Source organism: Oryctolagus cuniculus, chromosome 1, assembly GCF_051225735.1.
Source record: "Oryctolagus cuniculus isolate XC-2025 breed Fujian yellow rabbit chromosome 1, ASM5122573v1, whole genome shotgun sequence".
Lineage (NCBI taxonomy): Eukaryota > Metazoa > Chordata > Mammalia > Lagomorpha > Leporidae > Oryctolagus > Oryctolagus cuniculus.
Window position 1 is genome coordinate 19367437 of NC_142867.1, and position 21350 is coordinate 19388786.

At 45.3% G+C, this 21350-nt stretch overlaps 1 protein-coding gene and 1 pseudogene across 11 annotated transcripts in view; both read left to right on the top strand.

The window, feature by feature from the left end:
- AMBRA1 (autophagy and beclin 1 regulator 1) overlaps positions 1–21350 on the top strand; it is a 234689-nt gene that overhangs the window by 102701 nt on the left and 110638 nt on the right. For 9 of the 11 annotated variants that reach the window (XM_051826317.3, XM_051826319.3, XM_089327189.1 and 6 more), the window contains 2 exons: positions 2513–2593; positions 4079–4179. In XM_051826317.3, the coding sequence (XP_051682277.2) occupies positions 2513–2593; positions 4079–4179 (182 nt within the window). Of the gene's footprint in view, positions 1–2512; positions 2594–4078; positions 4180–4517; positions 4644–6317; positions 6344–21350 lie in introns of those variants that run through there. The other 2 variants (XM_089327220.1, XM_089327219.1) reach the window with 2 other exon arrangements.
- On the top strand, positions 4981–5077 carry LOC127485400 (U2 spliceosomal RNA; annotated as a pseudogene).

The window sequence follows — 21350 nt, forward strand, 5'->3', positions numbered from 1 at the left end:
GCTTTATCCCATGTGCATGTGGGTGCTGGGGCCCAAGGATGCTTTCCCAGATGCATTAGCAGGGAGCTGGACTGGAAGCAGAGCAGCCAAGGCTGGAGCAGGTGCCCATGTAGGATTCTGGCGTTGCGGGCAGCAGCTTAACCATTATGTCTCAGCACTGGCCCTGATTTTATTCTTCCTCCTAAATCCTCTTTATACTTTCTATATAGTCTTATCTCTCTTTTTATCTACAGAGTTCCAAGTCAAAGGAATTTGTGTTAAAACAGTAGTGTGCCTTCTTGTTTTGGAAAATAAAAATCAAATACTGACTTTTAATGGATCAGTTTCCAATATCCTTGGTATTAACTTCTATTAATGGTAAAAGCCATTTCTACCAAGATATAAAAACCTGCATAGGCTTTCATTTCCCACTTGTGCAGCTCCCATTGGTCCACTTAAAAGCCAAAGTGTTCCCTTAAACTTTGATCCCAGGGCCAGTTTAGAGATTATCTCTTTGATTTGAAGATAATCCAAGAGAGAAAACCACAGACAATGTCCCAAATCAAGCTCACAGAGGTTTATCTATGTTGCAGAGTTCGTTAAGCAGCTAATTAAGTGCTCTGCCCAGCCAATGCCCTTTGGCTTATTGTTTCTTTGAAGCATTGGAAACTAAGCCATGTGAAGTCTGTTTTCTCCTGTTTCTTGTGGGAAGCTCTGGAGTCTACAACAGAAAGATCCAAGGCCTCAGAGTCAGATCTTCCTCGCATCCTTTCTCAACCACTTACCAGTTGTGTGACCTTGAGATTTGCCTCTCATGTCTTACGGTTTCCTCCCTCCCTCCTCATCTCTTTCCTTTCTTCCTTTTTTAAAGATTTATTTATTTATTTATTTATTCATGCATTCAAAAGCAAAGTGAGAGAGAGAGAGAGATTGTCCAGCTGCTGGTTCTCTTCCCAAATGGGCAACAGCCAGATTTGGGTCAAGCTGAAGCCAGGAGCCAGGAACTCCGTCCAGGTCTCCCATGTTGGAAACAGGGACCCAAAGTACTTGAGCCATCATCTGCTGTTTCTTGAGGTACATTAGCACGAAGTTGGATCAGAAGCAGTGCAACCAAGCCTTGAACTAGCACTTCCATATGGAATGTTTGTGTTGCAAGTGGTGGTTTAACCCACTGTGCCACAATGCCAGCATCACTTTTCTTTATTTTTAAAATTTTTTTCATGTCCTTTGAAAAGCAGAGACACAGACAAATCTTTTATTGCTGAATCATTCCCCAAATGCTTGCAACAGCCCAGGCTGGGCCGTGCTGAAGTCAGGAGCTCAGATCTCAATCTGGGTCTTCCATGCATGTGGCAGAGACCCAGATACTTACGCCATAATCTGCTGCCTCCCAGGGTATATGTTAGCAGAAAGCTGGAATTGGAAGTAGAGCCAGGATTTGAACCCAGGCACTCTGATGGAATGAGGGCACCCCAAATGGCATCTTAACTACTGAACCAAATCCCATTCCATCCTGATCTTTAGTTTTTGTATCTGCAAGATAGAATTAGTATAACTGGTAGAACTGCTAGAAGAATTAAATGGTAATGCATTATTAGCCTCTATATTAGAACTTAGAGGGACTAGCATTGTGGCATAGCAGGTAAAGCCACTGTCTGCAATGCAAGCATCACATATGGGTGCCAGTTCATGTCCCAGCTGCTCTACTTCCAGTCCAGCTCCCTGCTATTAGCCTGGGAAAAGCAGTGGAAGATGGCCCAAGTGTTTGGGCCCTTTGCCACCCATGTGGGAGATCCAGATGAAGCTCCTGGCTTCAGTGTGGCCCAGCCCTGGTTGTTGCGGCCATCTGAGGAGTAAACCAGCAGGTGGAAGAGCTCTCTCTGTCCTCCCTTTCCGTAACTCTGACTTTCAAATAAGTAAAATAAATCTAATAAATCTTAAAAAAAATAACTTAGGAGATACTTAATACAGGACAGTTATTACTATTGAAAGGCAGAGTGGCTGAGAGTGGGGAGAGAGATCTTCATCCACTTGATATTCTTCTTAATTTCTTTTCCTTTCAGCTATCACTGATCACGGATTTTTCCATGTAGGAGGCCTAAGTAGATTTGTTTAAAGATAACTATTCACAAAATGAAATTGGTAGGCGAATTTTTCTTCCTTCAAGGTCCCCAAAGGCCAAATTTTCCTCTCTCAGTATAGAAAAAGAAGTGTGTGTGTGTGTTCATCCCCATTCCAGATCCAAAGGTCTAAACTTGGCTTCAATTTCTGATGCTACAGGGTTCAGAGACTGCAGTAATTTGAGAAAAAAATCCTCTTCTTCCTCCTTCCTGAACTGCTTATAACTTGTAGTCGAGGCACTCCAGAGTGCAGTCTATTAATGTGTAACCGAATTAGCAAGCAGCCAGATGACTAATTTCTGTGCGGTCCTCTCCAAAGTGCTGGAATTTAGTTTGAGGGGTGCTTTTCATTTGGGCTGATGGGTGAATCTGCCTTAGTATCTCTCTTATGTATCTTGTTTTGTTTTCTCCAGGGACAATGGTGATAGATCCAGGCACCGAGCTCCACGTAATGCCCGGATGTCTGCACCTTCTCTTGGACGCTTTGTCCCAAGGTAGGAATTGGGTTATAAGCACCAGAGGAGGCCTTTTTTTTTTTTTTTTTTTTTTTAATTATTCATTTGAAAGGCAGACAGAGAGGTTTTCCATCCACTGGTTCATGACTCAGATACCCTCAATACGTGGGGCTGGTCCAGACTGAAATCAGGAGCCAGGCACTCCACTGGGTTTCCTTCCTTCCTCCCCTCCTTCCTCTCTTCCTCCCTCCCTTCTCCTTCCCCCTCCCCCTCCCCCATGCTCTCCCTCTCCCTCTCCCTCTCCCTCTCCCTCAGATGGAGGGCCTGGGTTTCCCACTAGGGTGGCAGGCATTCAACCACTTGTACCAGCACCTGCTCACTCCAGAGTGCTTGTTAACAGGAAGCTGGGATGGAGTGTAGAGCCAGGATTCGAACCTGTGCACTCCAGTGTGGGTCGTGGGCATCCCAAGTGGCAGCTTAAGTCCTGCATCAAATGCCTGCTCCAGAGAGCGCCTGCATGAGAGCCTAGGATACAGTGTTAAACCTACTTTTTGATCTTTGGATTGTGCATATCTGGAATTATTTTCTAATGAGTTTATAGTCCAGCCTTGCCATCTAAGTACCTGACAGGAAATGATTAACCACAGCAAAAAGTGATTGAAAAGTAGCATTGGGGACATCCTATTTAGGAATAGATGCCTTGGAGCACTTCACTTTAGATGAAAGGGCAGGGAAGGATAATCATAGAAATTCTTTACTCCTTTCTGGGCTTCTGTGGATTCTTAGGTTTAGTGGATCCCATAGCCTATATTTTAAATTAAAAAAAAAAAAATGTTTATTTAAGGCCTGCGCTGCGGCTCACTAGGCTAATCCTCCGTCTTGTGGCGCCGGCACACCGGGTTCTTGTCCCAGTTGCCCCTCTTCCAGGCCAGCTCTCTGCTGTGGCCAGGGAGTGCAGTGGAGGATGGCCCAAGTGCTTGGGCCCTGCACCCCATGGGAGACCAGGATAAGTACCTGGCTCCTGCCATCGGATCAGCGCAGTACGCCTGCCACGGCGGCCATTGGAGGGTGAACCAACGGAAAAAGGAAGACCTTTCTCTCTGTCTCTCTCTCACTGTCCACTCTGCCTGTAAAAAAAAAAAAAAAAAAAAAGTTTGTTTATATTTTTTTCAGAGGCAGAGAGATCTTATCTACTGGTGCACTCCTCAAATGCCTGTGACAGCTGGAACTGGGCCAGGATAAAACCAGGAGCTGGGAACTCATTCAGGGTCTCCCACGTGGGTGGTGGCAGAGACCCAAGTACTTGAGCCATCACCTGTTGCCTCCCAGGGTGTTCCCTAGCAGGAAGCTGGAGTCAGGAGCGGAGCCAGCACTTGAGCCCAGGCACTTTAATATTGGATATGGGTGTCTTAGATGCTAGGCCCAACTCCTGTCACCCTTAGTCTTGAGTTTTGATGGTTGATAGGATATCCTTTGTTTTTTGGAGTCATTACTCATCTTTTCATATGTGATTCCTTCTTGTAGGCGTTTCCTGCTGCCTGAATACTTGCCTTATGCTGGGATTTTTCATGAACGTGGACAGCCTGGCTTGGCTACTCACTCTTCTGTTAACAGGGTCCTGGCAGGTAAGGAAATGTTTCTCTGGATTTTACAAACGTGAAGAGGCAGAGAACCAGAGAAATAGCCTCTTAGTCCTTTACCTCTGTTGATGTGATGATGTGTTAGTATCTGGCTGAAACCTCTGTTAGGGGCTCCTGTACTAAGTTCATTACTTCAAGGCAAGAAATGGCAGGGTTGAGAAAAATGGTTCTCTTGCCCATTTCTGCTTCCTTCAGATCTTTTAAAAAATTGGTTTTTAGTTCAGCAGTTACATCTAGCTGTGCTTGTAGCTGAGTGATAAAGTTGTCTTATTCATGTTTTCGTTGGTGAGACACCCATGCACCAGATCTTGTGATTTAATTAGGAACTTGGTGCACACTCCCTCACCTGTTTGCAACTGCCAGCGTGTAGATTTTCCCGGCACTGCGGAATCTTCTAAGGAGGTGGAGGAGAAACCCAGGGAGCTGGCTCAGAAATCTCCACTGAACAGAAAATGGACTGAGCAAGCCCACTGAGGCGGTTTCATGTTGGTGACATAGCTTCGTGACCAGGATTTTTATGCTAGGAGACCTGCATATGCTGCTGCTTCTGGACAGTCTCTAGAGAAGAAAACAAAACCAAATCAATTTTTTGTGACAAATGATCTTTCACCATCGCTACCCTTTTGCCCACCTCTCCATGTCCATTGCCAGCTTGTAAATTTATGTATATGAAACCATAAAAGGAATAAAAATCAAGCCACATTTAGGTGTATCATTCATTAAAAATCTTTTTTTCTGATTTTTTTAAGATTTATTTATTTGAAGGAGTTACAAAAAGAGAGATAGATCGCTTCTTGGCCATTTGGCTAAGATCCAGAGTAGTATCTGTTCCTATCAGCTGAATAGAGAGAAATCTTCCATCTGCTGGTTCACCGCACCTAATGGACGCAGTAGCCAGAGCTGTGCCAGACTGAAGCCAGGAGCCAGTAGCCTCTTCTGGGTCTCCCACGTGGGTACAGGGGCCCAGGGACTTTGGCCATCTTCTGCTGCTGTCCCAGGCACATTAGCAGGGAGCAGAGTCATAAGTGGGGCAGTTGGGGCTCGAATCAGTGCTGTGGCTTGACTCACTGTGCACAGCACCAGCCCTTATTAAAAATCTTAAAATGGCCTTCTAGTTTGCAAAATTTGGGCCATTTGGTAGTTTAAAAGGTTGGGAGGAATCTGGTGGGGTAGCGGCATTCTTAGGCTGAGGAGTGCTTGCAAGCTTGCTTTTCGAGATTTCTGACCAAGCTGCTGTGACTGCTGGCAGGCCACATGATTTGCCTCCCAACATTGGGACCTAAAAATCCCAGAAACCCCAGTTGTTTTCTCTGCCAAACCTTAGAGGCCTTGGCCCGGCAAGGGAGCAGACTGTCCCATGTTGTCCTGACAGCCTTGTTGGAGGAGGGCTCTGGCCCTAGTTAAACAGATCCTGTGAACTTGGGCCGCACCTTGCCTGGCGCTTCTGTGAGGCTTGGCTGAAGGCATGTGGAAGCTCCTTACTGGCAGATCATCACTTGCTGCCAGGCAGTACTGCAGAGCACTTCTCCACCCTTCTTTGTTCTAGACATCTGCCTCCAGCACCCCACACAGCATTTCTGCTCCTCTGCTGGCAAATCCCTCTGTCCTTGGCATTTAACTTTTTTGGAACAACTGTTACATTGTTTTTTCCTTTTTTCCTTTGCCTCCAATATCTCTTTACCTCCATTTCCTATGCCTTACTTTACTTTATATCCGAAGGTCTGACTCCAAATGGCCTAATTTCACTAATGGATATCTTTGACTACAGGAGTTTATTCTAGCAGACAGCTGTTCACAGCTGTGAAATCTGTTGAGAAAAGTTCTCTATTGAAGGATGCAAAATGCCTCTAGGAGACTCCTGTAACCTATGTTTGAATTAGATTAGCGGATGGTTTCCATTTACAATTAAATGGTTTTTCCCATTTTCGAAACCCTTATTATTCGTCGATATTTGGATGTCCCTCCAGGTTATGTTGGCAGCTATATCATTGGTTTTCTTTTCTTGCAAAAATCCCAATATTAATAATAGCAGCAACAAAAAGAAGCCTAACATTTCTTGAGCACTTGTTGTGTACTAGGGAATGTTGTAAGTACTGTACACATACTTCATTTCTGTCTTGCAGCAATCCTTTGAGGCAGGTGCTGTTACCTAATTAACAGCGGAGGAAACTGAAGCCCAGAGGGAACTTGCCCGAGTGCTGTGGCTCGGAAGCAGAGGAGCCGGAACAGGCAGGCAGCCGACTCGAGGGCTCTTCTGCTTTCCCACGGTTGTTTTAAAGGCCAGAGAATCAGAATACCATTTTTTCCAGGACCTTGATCTAGAAAAGGGAAAGAGCTCCCAAGGACCTTGGCTGACCTTCAGGATTTTTCTTATTGGTTTTTTTTTTTTTTTTTTTTTGACAGGCAGAGTGGACAGTGAGAGAGAGACAGAGACAGAGAGAAAGGTCTTCCTTTTGCCGTTGGTTGACCCTCCAATGGCCGCCGCGGCCGGCGCACCGCGCTGATCCGATGGCAGGAGCCAGGAGCCAGGTGCTTTTCCTGGTCTCCCATGGGGTGCAGGGCCCAAGCACCTGGGCCATCCTCCACTGCACTCCCTGGCCATAGCAGAGAGCTGGCCTGGAAGCGGGGCAACCGGGACAGAATCCGGCGCCCCGACCGGGACTAGAACCCGGTGTGCCGGCGCCGCAAGGTGGAGGATTAGCCTATTGAGCCACGGCGCCGGCCCTTCTTATTGGTTTTAATTTCTCTGTTTTAAGTGGGTTCTAGACATAGATTTTTATGATCCAATGGTGCTTGCAGAGGAAAATCTTATTATGTAACAGCCCTTTCGCCAAGCCTTCAAGCCCTCCTGGATACAGATGTTTCGCTTTTGATTAAACTTACTTGTGATCATGTAATTGAGTTCCTATAATAATGGCTTTCAAAGAGAAAAGAGAAATTGGCCTTTTAGCAGTATGCACTCCCAGTTTTCCCGAAAAGGCATTTTCTAGTGTATGATTGAAATGAGGTTGTGATGGTCCCAAAACAATTACACTCAATTGATATTTGTTCTGCAGCTGTTGTGTATCAGACACTGTTGTAGGTTACCAGAGTAAGATAAATATACTTGATCCCTGCTTTCTTGTATATCAAAAGTGGTTAACCATACCTTAGTTTTGCTATTATTTGGCCATGCCTTAGTCTTCCTGTTCAGTCCTTGGCTCCAAATGTAAGTGGAACCTTTGTATGATGAATGGTTTTAAGCATGCAAGTTTCGTAGACTTGGAAGGACAAAACCCATACCTACAGTTTAAGGAAATGTGACCATTACTATGGTGGTAAATGAGGGTCCCTCACCGAGGCCATTCAGAATCATCAACAAAAATGGATTTGTAAAAAATTAAGATTGGGGGCTGGTGCTATGGCGTAGTAAGCTAATAAGCTTCTGCCTGTGGCACCGGCATCCCATATGAGCACTGGTTTGTGTCCCTGCTGCTCCTTTTCCAATCCAGCTCTCTGCTATGGCCTGGGAAAACAGTGGAAGATGGGCCAAGTGTTTGGGCCCCTGCCCCTGCATGGGAGACTGAAAGGAGCTCTTGGCTTCAGATCAGCTCAACTCTAGCCATTGTGGCCATTTGGGGAGTGAACCAGCAAATGGAAGACTTTTCTCTTTCTCTTTGTCTCCCTCTCTCTGTAACTCTACCTCTCAAGTAAATAAAAATCTTAAAAAAAAAATTAAGATCAGGGCTGGCACTGTGGCATAGTGGGTAAAGCCACTGCCTGCAGCACCAGCATCCCATATGGGTGCTGGTTCAAGTCCTTGCTGTGCCACTTCTGACCCAGTTCTGTGCTATGGCCTGGGAAAGCAATAGAAGAAGGCCCAAGTGCTTGGGCCCTCGCCTGTGGGAGACCTGGAAGAAGCTCCTGGCTTCAGATTGGCCAAGCTCTAGCCATTGCAGCCATTTGGGGACCATTTGGAAGACGTTTCTCTCTCTCTGTCTCTGTCTCTCTCTCTCTCTCTGCCTTTCAAATAAATATTTTTAAAAAATTAAGATCTATCTACTCTTTTTACCACAAGAATCTGAGAGCAATGATAGAAAGCAGACACTACCACAGAGTAGTTGTTCTGATAGTCTGTTCATCTTGACCTCCTCTCCCTTATCTTGGTGCCTTTCCCACAATTCTGTGGCCTCCTTATGGCCTTCAGCCATCCAACTACACAGGCCAACACAAATGCTGGACCCATGCTTATCCCATCAGATCCCATTGTCCTATATATAGGACACCTATGAATACTTACATTGAGGGGCCGGTGCTATGGCGTAGTGCGCTAAGGCACCGCCTGTAGTGCCAGCATCCCATATGGGAGCCAGTTGGAGTCTCGCCTGCTCCACTTCTGATCCAGCTCTCTGCTACGACCTGGGAAAACAGTAGAGGATGGCCCAAGTGCTTGGGTCCCTGCACCATGTGGGGAACCTGGAAGAAGCTCTTGGCTCCTGGCTTTGGATTGGCGCAGTACCGGCTGTTGCAGTCATTTGTGGGGTGAACCAATGGATGGAAGACTCTGCTTCTGCCCCTGTAACTCCGCCTTTCAAATAAATAAATAAAAATCTTTTTTAAAAAACTTAACATTGAGCAGTAAATATACCACTTATGGTAACTTTGAAATAAATGTATTTGAAATATTTTCAGAGCGGAAAACTTGAGACTTTTAGATAAAAGAGGTATAAATACACTTGTTTATTTATTTTAAAAGATTTATTTGAGAGGTAGCATTACAGAGAGAGGGAGAGACAGAGAGAAAGGTCTTCCATCTGCTGGTTCACTCCCCAAATGGCCTCAACTGCTGGAGCTGGGCTGATCCAAAGCCAGGAGCCAGCAGCTTCTTCTGGGTGTCCTATGCCAGTTCAGGGATGGCCCAAGCACTTGGGCCATTTTCCGCTGCTTTCCCAGGCCATCAGCAGGGAGCTGGAAGAGGAGCAGCTGGAACTCGAACTGGTGCCCATACGGGATTCTGGTGCTGCAGGCAGAGGCTTAGCCCACCATCCCACAATGCCAGCCCATGTATGAATACGTTTAAAACTATTGCACCTCTACCAGGTGTATTTTTGGAAAACATGGAAAGTCTAGGGAGCGCCCTCTGCTGACTCTTTAGCAGACAGCTGTACCTCTGTGGGTACCCTAACTGAAATTAAGGCAATGAAGTGAATGCCTTCTCTGGGCCGGGTGCCGTCCTAGGTGCTTTGTCATGCATTATCTCTTCTGCTTATTGTGACAGCCCTGGGAGGTAGGCGGAAGCTTTTCCATTCTACAGGGAAGAAAACTGAGACTCAGAGAAGTTTTATGACTTACCCAGTCTAACACGGTGAGAAGCAGACCTGGAACTTTAAGCCAGGTCTCTCTGAATCATAAGACCTGTATTCTGTCTTCTGTGCCATGTTTTTGCTTAAGTTCAAGTACGGAGTATCTGCCAAAAGGTTCTTAAGCTTATAATATTTTTCTGCATGTTTGAAGCCTCATAAAAGTGAAATAAGAAGCTCTGGCATTTGACAGTCTCCTGGTAATTACAGACGGAACAAAAGAACTTCTAAAGGATAGGACCTGGGTAATGTACAATATTAGTTATCTGTCCTGAATAATCTTTTTGACTTTTATCCTAATGAGCATCTGCTCCCAGCAGATGTGAGCCTGATGTACTTAATTTACTATTGTGATTAAAACCAATGGGAAGTGTCAGGATTTTGCTGCTCCTAGCCACAGGTCATTGGAGCCTGGTTGAGTGTCTTGGGCTAGAAATGGCTTTGTGCCCAGTCATCACAGTTTTCCTTATGATTTCTTCTTTCATCTATTAGTTGTTTAGGGATGTGTTGTTCACTTTTGTTTTTCTCTCACTCTCGCTCTTTCTCTCTTTCTTTCTTGTGAGGGACAGGCAGAACTCCCATCCACTGATTCACTCCCTAAATGCCCACAATGGCTGGGGCTGGAGTGGGGGCCTGGAGCGGGGGCCTGGAGCCTGGGTCTCTCAAATGAAAAGCAAGAACCATCACTCCTAGAGTCTGTGTAGGCAGGAAACTGGAGTCAGGAGCTAGAGCTGGATATAAAACTCAGATAGTCCAATATGAGGTACAGGCATCTTAACCGCTAAGCTAAAATGCAATCCCTAAGCCTTTTATTGTTATGAAATATCCCTATGTCTCAGGTAATATTTTATCCTACAGTCTGTTTTTTCTTATATCGCCACAGCCACAACAGATCTTTAATGGTTGTTGGTTGTATGATTGCTTTCAACCTATTATATTTTTAAAAGTTTTATTTATTTGAGAAGCAGAGAAAGAAAGAGAGAATTCCTAACTGCTGGAGGACTCCCCGAGTGCCTACAACTGCTGGGACTGGGCTGGGGCCGAATCCTGGAGCTAAGAATGCAATCCAGGTCTTCCATATGGTTGACAGGAACCCAGTTACTTGAGCTAGCACCGCTGCCTTTCAGGGTTAGCATTTGCAAGAAGTCAAAAGCCACAGATGGGACTCAAACCCAGTTAGAGTCAGGAATTGCACCCAATATGGGATGCAGGCATTTTAACTGCTAGGCTTAGTGTTCACTGCCTCCTTTTTAGATCTTTGAATCTAAAGTGGGTTTCTTATAGAAATTATATATTTGTATCTTTTTTAAAAAAAGATTTATTTATTTGAAAGTCAGAGTTACACAAAGAAAGGAGAGGCGGCGGGGGGGGGGGGGGTCCTTCCATCCGCTGGTTCACTCTCCAACTGGCTGCAATGGCTGGAGCTGGACCAATCCGAAGCCAGAAGCCAGGAGCTTCTTCTGGGTCTTCCATGTGGGTGCAGGGCCCAAGGACTTGGGCCATCTTCTACTGCTTTCCCAGGTCATAGCAGAGAGCTGGATCATAAGGGAGTAGCCAGGTCTCGAACTGGCGCATATGGGTTGCTGGTGCTCCAGGCCAGGATGCTAACCCACTGCGTGACGGCGCTGGCCCCTGTATCTTTTTTTTAATCCTAACAAATCTGCTTTTTGATTGAATCCTTTAGTGTATTCACATTTACTGTTATTAATACAGTTGAATTTTTCTGCTGTTTTGCTGTTTGTTTTTTAAGGCCTTATTAAGTTTCTCTGTTCTTCCTTTACTGACCTTGTATTAAATAGATATCATCTAATGTGCTTTTTAAATTCCGTTATTGATTTTTGAACTATATTTTGTCAAGATTTACTTCAGATTGATACAGAACTAATTCTGGTGAGATAGAGTCTTCGTTCCTCTGTAGCCCCATTCCTTTCTCCTTCCCCTGTGCTGTTATTGTTACACTATTTCAAACCCAACAGAGCTTACACAGTGTTAAGTTATTGCTTTATATATCTTATGTCCCAGGCATCCTTCCGTTTGTTGTTTAGATGGGTAAGACAGAGCCAATCCTTCTACAGGAATCTATTTTCTTTTTCCTTATTAACATTATTTTTTGGTTGTCTTTTGCCTTTGTCATCTCCTTTAATAACACTAGTATCCTTGTTGAGATGTTCACCACTTTCCTGAGCTTCACTCAAATTGGGGAGTCTGGGAAAGAGGTAAAGTAATTAACACAGTTGAGGGCCATCATGATGATAATTAAATGAGTATGAGCAGAGATGAACAGTAATTCTGGTGTTGGGCCCTTTATCTCCATGGCTGACTCTTTTCTGTCTCTGTCCCATATCCTTCTGGTACCCAGTAGCCAGGCAAATAAAGTGAGTAGTGCATTCCAACTCAACATCAATTAAGATGATGTTTATAAACCCTAGATAAATGAACAATTAGGGCTGGTGGTACTAGGTAGTGCTGCTTTAATAATTAACCCAATTACCTTTCATTCTGCTCCAGTGATGAAAGTGAAGGCGATAAGGGGCTGGTTTGGTTGCCTGGGAAACAGAGAAATAAATGTGGCACTCCTTCCAGAGAACTCAGCTTTCCCAACTGCCTGACAGCACTCAGGGCCTGCTACTTGTTGGGTATCTACCAGTCACTGGAGCGTTCGTGTTCTCTCTAGCACATCCTGTTACCACATCTCCTTTTATCATTAGTAAGAGGTGTGTGCGGAGAACCTGGACCCCGGATTCTATGCTGAATTGCATATATTTCTTCATATTTTCCAAGGAGGAAAATACTGGGCCTTGTCAATGAACTTTTCCTATCCCTTTTCTATTGGATGACTTATTTTCTGCTTCTCTCTCATCTCCATCTCCCAGAAAGTTTCTTATGGTCTTCCTCCATTGCTGCTTTATCCCATAATTTTTTCTATATAGTCACTTGGAAATGTATACAGAACTTTCTTAATGCTTAGCATTGTCCAGTACATGTTTTAGCCCTCAGGGCATTTACAGTTTGGTCAGAGTGACCCATTTTTCTTCTTTTGGTTCTGCCACTAAGATGCAATAACTCCCCTGAGATTTTAATTTTTTTAATTTATTTTAGACTTTCTTTTAGATTTATTTTATTTATTTGAAATGCAAAGTTAAAGAGGGGCAGGGGCTTGGAGGAAGAGGCAGAGAGAGAAAGAAATCTTTCATCTGCTGGTTCACTCCCCAGATGGCTGAATCAGCCAGGGATGGGCCAGACCAAAGCCAGGAGCCAGGAGCTTCTTCTGGTACTCTCACATGGGTGCAGGCGCTTGGGCTATCTTCTACTGCTTTCCCATGTGCATTAGCAGAGAGCCGGATTGAAAGTGAAGCAGCTGGGACTCGAACCAGCTCCTATTTAGGATGCTGGTGTTGCTGGTGGTGGCTTTATCCACTTTACTCACTACCCCGCCCCCCCTCCCACCCCAGGATTTTGACTGCCATCCTGATAGACTGGCTCAGGGAGGTGCAGCTCAAACTTGGGCTTGGACCCAAGATTTATGCCTTCAGGTGCAGTCTGATGAAGCTCTGAATGTGTCGGCACTCGTCGCTTTAGTGACAATTGGGAGGACAGCTGCTGTATGTGAGGTACGGTTTGCCCAAGTAGCAGGATTGAAAATGGTGAAGAGTCTGTATTTCATATATGTATTCTGCTGCTTCCTAGCTCTGTAATCTTGGGTAACTTAGTTTACCTTTTTGTGCCTAGTTTCTGCATCTGCAAAATGGCACTTTGCTCATAATAATAATACTACTTAGCCCATTTTTTTCATTGTTGTTGTTGTTTAATTTTATTTATTTATTTTTATTTTATTTTATTTATTTTTTACAGCTAGAGTGGACAGTGAGAGAGACAGAGAGAAAGGTCTTCCTTTTGCCATTGGTTCACCCTTCAATGGCCGCCGCGGCTGGCGCACCACGCTGATCCAAAGGCAGGAGCCAGGTGCTTCTCCTGGTCTCCCATGGGGTGCAGGGCCCAAGTACTTGGGCCATCCTCCACTGCACTCCCGGGCCACAGCAGAGAGCTGGCCTGGAAGAGGGGCAACCGGGACAGAATCTGGCGCCCTGACCGGGGCTAGAACCCGGTGTGCCAGCGCCGCTAGGCGGAGGATTAGCCTATTGAGCCACGGCACCAGCCTAATTTTATTTATTTTTTAAACACAGAGTTACAGAGAGAGAGGTTTTCCAACAGGTGGTTCACGTGTCAAATGGCCACAATGGCTGGAGCTGAGCCAATCTGAAGCCAGGAGCCAGGAGCTTCTTGCAGATTTCCCCGATGGGTGCAGGGGCCCAAGGCCCACTGCTTTCTCAGGCATATTAGCAGGGAGCTAGATTGGAAGTGGAGCAGCAGGATCTTGAACTAGCACCCATATGGGATGCTGGCACTTCAACCCGCTGCGCCACAGCTCCAGCAGCATTTAGCCCATGTTTTACAGATTAAGAGTTAATATATGTGCAATTTGTAGAATAGTATCTTTTAGCACATAGTAAGTTTTCTTTATTTTTTAATCTTTTTTATTTTTTATTTATTTATTTTTGACAGGCAGAGTTAGACAGTGAGAGAGAGAGAAAGGTCTTCCTTTTTCTGTTGGTTCACCCCCCAAATGGTCGCTGCGGCCCTGCGCACTGCAGCTGGCGCACCACGCCAATCCGAAGCCAGGATCCAGGTGCTTCCTCCTGGTCTCCCATGTGCATGCAGGGCCTAAGCGCTTGGGCCATTCTCCACTGCCTTCCCGGGTCACAGCAGAGAGCTGGACTGGAAGAGGAGCAACCGGCATAGAATCCGGTGCCCCAAGCGGGACTAGAACCCGGGATGCCGGTGCTGCAGGCGGAGGATAGCCTAGTGAGCCGCTGTGCCAGCCTATTTTTTTATTTTTTAGCAGGCAGAGTTAGACAGTGAGAGAAAGAGAGAAAGATCTTCCTTCTGTTGGTTCACTCCCCATTATAATGGCCGCCACTGTGCCAATCCAAAGCCAGGAGCCAGGTGCTTCTTCCCGGCCTCCCATGCAGGTGCAGGGACCCAAGCACTTGGGCCATCCTCCACTGCCCTCCCGGGCCACAGCAGAGAGCTGGACTGGAAGAGGAGCAACCGGGACTAGTATCTGGCACCCGAACCAGGACTAGAACCCGGGGTGCCGGCGCCACAGGTGGAAGATTAGCCAAGTGAGCCGTGGCGCCGGCGGTACATAGTAAGTGTTTAATAAATGTTAGCTATTATTGTCATCTGATTCTAATTATAAATTTCCAGGGCCAATGTGAGTTTGAATTTGCAGTCTCCTCACTAATACTGCCTTACTAATCTCTCCCTGTACTGCTGCCTTCTTATCCAGTGGTACATTTCCTGTGTTCCAGGCAACGCTTTCTTCCCTTTGCTATGGTCAGTGAGTAGAAAAGACTGGGACTTGTGTTCTTGAGTACCAACAGGTGGTAATGTGAGGGTCCCTGTTTTGATAGTTTGACAATGTAATGTGTCTACTGTTTTCTGCAGCTGATACCCAAGGTGGGGAAAGTAAAGGAGTCACAAAGTTTTCATTTGGAAAATGTGTCTCTGCCCCCATCAGAACCTGTACGGATGAAATCAGCATCTGTTCAGCAGATCAAGTACTTGTTCCTTGGTAGCCATGGCAACATGGGTTTTCCAAGTAGATTTCCTGGACAATTAGCATCAGCATCACCTCAGAACTTGGTACAGATGCAAATGCAAATTCTTGGGTTCTATCCCAGACCCATTGAGTCAGAAATTCTGGTTATAGGGCCCAGGAATTCATTTTAAAGTCTTCCAAGTGACCCTCGTACACTTTGAAATTTGACAACCACTGCTCTAGATTAACTCATTAACTAGAAATGGAGGCAGAGGTATGGACGAAATTACTTAGTGCCACATTGAGAGGTGTGCATGTGAGGAACCCAAGATGTATTTGTGCTTGTGCGTCCCTGTTATAAAACTCTTGATTGGTGCTATCAGTAACCAGGGCAGGGCGGAGGAGGCAATAAATTAGTTCATAGTCACCTAGAGAGTGCTCAGCTGATACATCTGCCGTTTTGACTCAGGAAGCCTTTACTGAGCATGTGTTATTAAAAGACACGGTGTTAAGTATATGGTGGTGTGCAGATGAACCAAGCACAGTGCCTGTCCCCCTAAGCAGGCCATGCTATTTTAACCAAAATACCTGAGAGGAGCTTCTTGGGAAAGAGATGATTTATTTCAGCTCACGGTTTGGAAGTTCAGCCAGCTCTGTTGGTCTGACATCTGCTAGAGGTTGGCAGTGGATATATGGGAATGAGGGAATTATCACATGATGAGCCAGGAAGCAGAGAGAGAAGCGAGGCCCAACTTGGCTTAAATAACCTTACCCTCTTATGAGAACTACCTTCTGTGGGCAAGCCCCCAGTGACCATCTTCTACTGCTTTCCCAGGCCACAGCAGAGTGCTGGATCAGAAGTGGAACAGCCGGCGCCACGGCTCCACTGGCATCCCATATTGGAGCACTGGTTTGAATCCTGGCTGCTCTGCTTCCAACCCAGCTCCCTGCTAATGCATCTGGGAAAGTGTGGAAAATGGTTCAAGTGCTTGGGTCCCTGTGACCCATGCGGGAGACCAGGATGGAGTTCCTGGCTTCTGTCTTTGGCCTGGCTCAGCCTTGGCTTTAGCAGCCATTTGAAGAGTGAACCAGCAGGTGGAAAATCTGTCTCTCTCTCAGCCTCTTTCTGTGTTACTTTGCGTTGCAAGTAAATAAAATAAATCTTTAAAAAATTGTGAACTCAGCACACATATTTTTCAGTGGAAGCAACAGCTTTATTTCATTTTCTTTAAACTTTAAAAAAGTTTTCTTTGCTTCTATTTCAAACTTTCTTTAAGATTAGAGATCTCCTAAAAGCCCTATAGAGACTTAGAACAGGCCTCTTTGATGTCACAGCTACTCCATCTTTTTTTTTTTTTTAAGTAAGCAGTGTATTTGAATACTAGAACCTAATAACCCTTAAAAACTCCCTACTTCCTTCTTTCTAAAATCCAAAGCTCACATTAGCTTCTCTTTCTCCTCCTTTCATGTCCCCAAGTAGCCTCATTTATTCCAAACAGCCTCATTTAGCCATTACTGAAAATGCCATGGGAGCTGGCAGACAGCAACTCTCACCTTCTCTATCAAAGTGGAGCCAACCTGTGTGTGTTCATTTCCTTTATTTATCACCTGCTAATCCACAAGACCAGCCCTTCCCCTGGGTCCTTGTGCCTCTCAGCTGGAAGATCAGGGTGGATACCTTGGGTGACTGGGGACCTTTTGTAGTGTTGAGACTCCCAGTGGGTATTTCTTTCGGATAGCTATTGAGAGTCACCCCACAGCCAGATAGTTATCCTGTAACCACATACTCCATCCTGTAAAGACAGCCTCTTATCACGCGGCTATGGAGGTGAGACCTAGGTTTATCATAAGACCAGCCTACAGTAGCTATGAGCCATGCAGGAGAAACCGAGCTTCATTCTTTTTATATATTGTTTTAAGATTTATTTATTTATTTAAAAGGCAGAGTTACAGAGACAGAGGCCAAGAGAACAGTCTTCCATCTGCTGGTCCATTCCCCAAATGGCCGCAATGGCCACAGCTGGGCCGTTCTGAAGCCAGGAGCTTCCTCCAGGCCTCTCACGCGAGTGCAGGGGCTCAAGGACTTGGGCCATCTTCTGCTGCTTCCCCAGGCCATAGCAGGGAGCTGTATTGGAAGTGGAGCAGCTGGAACTCAAACCAGCATCCATAGGGGATGCCAGCATTGCAGGTGGTGGCTTACCTACTATGCCATAGCGCTGGTCCCCAACTTCATTCGTTTGGCTCACACTAGTAGCTGTATTCTTCAGAGATGCCTGACAAACAAACTTACGGTTTTTACTCTTGTGGCTCATAGCTGGTCAAGGAAAAGCCAAAGCTTTTCCTTCCTAAAGTAGAAAACTTAACTGGTCTAAGGCTACCGAAGAATGGAGGGAAAGCTGACCATGAGGTAAGGAGTTGAAGTTGCTGTTGGAACAAGGATTTTATTCAGGGAAGCAGGGTACACAGGGGACACGCGAGGAAAACATTTATTTTCATAAATAAAACTTGCTAGAAAGGTACATTGTCTTCAGAATCTGCATATTGACATATTGCTAATGACCACTTTCTGTGACATATGCCGATTTTCCAACAGTAAGATTTAGCAAGTCTCTTTTTTGTGATTTCCCTTAAATCAGTCATGTAAATGAAAGAAACAGCAGGGAAGTATCCACAGTCACTCCTGCTTATTAGAGTGAAGTTTCACGCAGGCAAATGGCTCTGAGACAGTGACAGTTCTAAAGCAGTATTTAAAGTTACCACAACATTGTCTATTATGCTGACCTGGCAGAGGGTGTGGAAAGACAGAGTTTAGTAACTCACACTTAGATTTGGCTGTGAACGAGTTTTAGATCACTCTTGCAGAATGTTGTAACGATGAAATCTGGTACTTCAAATGTGCAAAGAAATACCACAAAAACAAACAAATTGAACGAGCACTTATTAATTATTGTTCCTAGTACTTCTCAACTATTAATTCACTTAATCTCCAGCAGATTTCGGAGATAGGCTGCTATTGCTCATTTTCACAGATGAGGAAACTGAAGGGTAAAGAGAGGTGAAATAATGTGCTTGAGATCACAGCTAGTACTTGGACGACTGGGAATCAGCTTGGGCCGTTCAGCGTTAGACTGAGGCTTTTCGATCAGAATCCTCATCGAGTGTGAGTGACTCCTTATGGATGGAAAAACAAGCTGAAACCTAAACTCTGCCTTTACTTTAAGAGAACAATAATAATTTGCTTAGCTCACAAGACTTCTACTGAGGAGGGGGGCTACAGATTCTGTTATATTGTTGTTGCAGCTCCTTTCCCCTAGAAAGAGGGCCCTGTAAAAGAATTCCGTTCCCAAACAATGACTCCTGAAGAGGTAATTACACTGCTGCCATCCCATTGGGAAGAAGGCTGGGGCGGTGATTACATTCCACAACAAAGCTGTTTGGGTATAATTGCACGGTGCTGTTCTTATCAGTCTGGGGAAGGCAGGCCTCTGGTCTCCATCCTCATTTGTTTTTGAGATAGAATCCGAATAGCATTCAATTAATAGTCAAGACCCAGGCACAGGGAAGTCAGCCAAAAGAGCCAAGAGGACATTAACTTGCTATTGGCATTTTCCTTCTAGTGAAAATTTCCAGACCTTTAAGTATCAGCAAATTAGAGGAGGAGTGCATTTGAGACAGTGTATTTCACTAGATGGATTAGAGACCCCTATTTGGAGGCTCTGCCCCAAAGCCATCATTGTTCTTTGTTCATAAAAGAGAGATATTTGGGTGGCATTGAGATTTTCTTCTTCTATCAACAGCTATAGCTCTATCAAAAGATGGTTCTTCCTTCAGATCTTTCCCTAAGACTTCCAGGATATATATATATTTTCAGGTTACATAGCTTCTATTTGTAGAGCAAAAAACCCCTCCGTGACTCTATTGAGATAATAAGGCTAACCTATGGACTTGGACTAGAAGAAGAAATGAAGCTTATTAGATTGTTTTCTGATTCATAAAACAGAAAACTACCAGTGACCTCATGGTTGTGCTTATTGTATGAAGAAAAGGGCACAGATTGGTGCCTTCGCATACGGGGCAGCAAATGTAAGGAAAAGGGTGCAGAACAGAGAGGAAACAGAATATGAACTTGGAGCCAGACCAAATTTATTCAAAGAAAATAAATCTGCAGAGGTCGGCTAACTGCCAGTGTGTACGCAGGGTGACCGTGTGGCAGAGGCCCCAGACCCCAGCATGCTGGGCCTTTTTATATCTTAGGTGGGCTAGGGCTTGGAGTGGGGGGCGTTAAGAGGAGATGAGCTTCTCCATACGGGTTCTTCAAGTTTGGCCTACTGGCTTCCAAACCTGGGGAAGAATGCAGGGTGTGGGGAATGAGGAATAATACAGGGGGTGAGATGAACTGGGTAACAAGAATCTAAAATGGCTGAGGCTCATGTCCTTATTCCATCTCATTGAACTAGAATGAAGAAGAAAAAGAAGCATGTTATTGAGTTGAAGCTTACACACTCCTCAGAATTTGTGTGACCTTGGCCTTTGTGCCAGTTAGCGTTTGCTGCTGAACAAACAACCCCAAGTTTTGCTGACTTAAAATGATATTTGAAGGAGGGCATTTGGCACAATGGTTAAAATATCCACTGGTCATATTAAAGTACCTAATTGGGTTTGAGACCTAGCAGCACTTATTAAAAAAATTATGTATTTATGGGGCCAGCACCGTGGCATAGCGGGTAAAGCTACCACCTGCAGTGCCGGCATCCCATATGGGTGCTGGTTCGAGTCCCAGTTGCTCCACTTCTGATCCAGCTCTCTAGTATGGCCTGGGAAAGGAATAGAGGATGGTCCAAATCCTTGAGTCCCTGCATCCGTGTGGGAGACTCTCTCTCTCTCTCTGTAACTCTGCCTTTCAAATAAATAAATAACAATCTTTTTTTTTTTTTTTTAAGATTTATGTATTTATTTGAGAGGCAGAGTTATAGACAAAGAGAGGAAGAGACAGAGAGAAAGATCTTCCATCCACTGGTTCACTCCCCAAATGGCCACAATGGCGGGAGCTTGGCTGATCCAAAGCCAGGAGCCAGGAGCTAGGATATTCCTCTGGGTCTTCCATGTGGATACAGGGGCCAAGAACTTGGGCCATCCATCTTTTGCTGTCTTCCCAGATCATCAGCACGGAGCTGGATCAGAAGCAGAGCACCTGAGATGTGAACCAGTGCCCATGTGGGATGCTGGTGCCGCAGGCGGGTGATCAACCTATATACTACAGCCCCAGCCCAATAAATAAAAAATTTTTAAAAAAGGTTTACTGGGGGCTGGCGCTGTGGCTCACTTGGCTAATCCTCTGCCTATGGTGCTGGAATCCCATATGGGCCACGGGTTCTAGTCCCAGTGCTCCTCTTCCAGCCCAGCTCTCTGCTGTGACCTGGGAAGGCAGTGGAGGATGGCTCAAGTGCTTGGGCGCCTGTACCTGCATGGGAGACCAGGATGAAGCACCTGGCTCCTGGCTTCGGATCAGCGCGATGCACTGGCCATAGCGGCCATTTTGGGGGGTGAACCAATGGAAGGAAGACCTTTCTCTCTGTCTCTCCTCTGTCTGTAACTCTGTCAAATAAATAAAATAAAATAAAATAGTTTATTGGTTTATTTATTTATTTGAAAGATTGAGTTACACAGAGAGTGGGGGGAGAGTAAGAGAAAGAGAGAGAGAGAGAGTCTTCCATCCACTGGTTCATTTCCCCAAATGACCTCAACAGTCAAGAGATGGGCTGATCTGAAGCTAAGGGCCAGGAGCTTCATCAGGGTCTCCCACTTGGGTGCAGGGCTCCTTGGCTGGGACTCAAGCCAGTGCCCATATGAGATGCCAGTGCTGCAGGCAACAGCTCAACCCACTATACACAGTGCTAGCCCCCAACTCTACTTTTGATTCCAGCTTCCTACTAGTGCACACCCTGAGAGGCAGTAGTGATGGCTCAAGTACTAGTAGCACATAGTAGTCCTAGCTTGGGTTCCATGTTCCTGGCTTCAGCCTGGCTCAGCTCTGGCTTTTTGGTGGAATGAACCAGCATATAGAAGATCTCTCTGTATGTCTGTCTCTATCTCTCTTTCTGTGTCTCTCTGCTTTCAAATAAAAAAAAAAAAAAGAAAGAAAAAAAAGAAAACATTGTTTCTCACTATCCTGTGCCTCTTGGCTTATGTTTGTGGTCAATTGATGACTTGTCTAG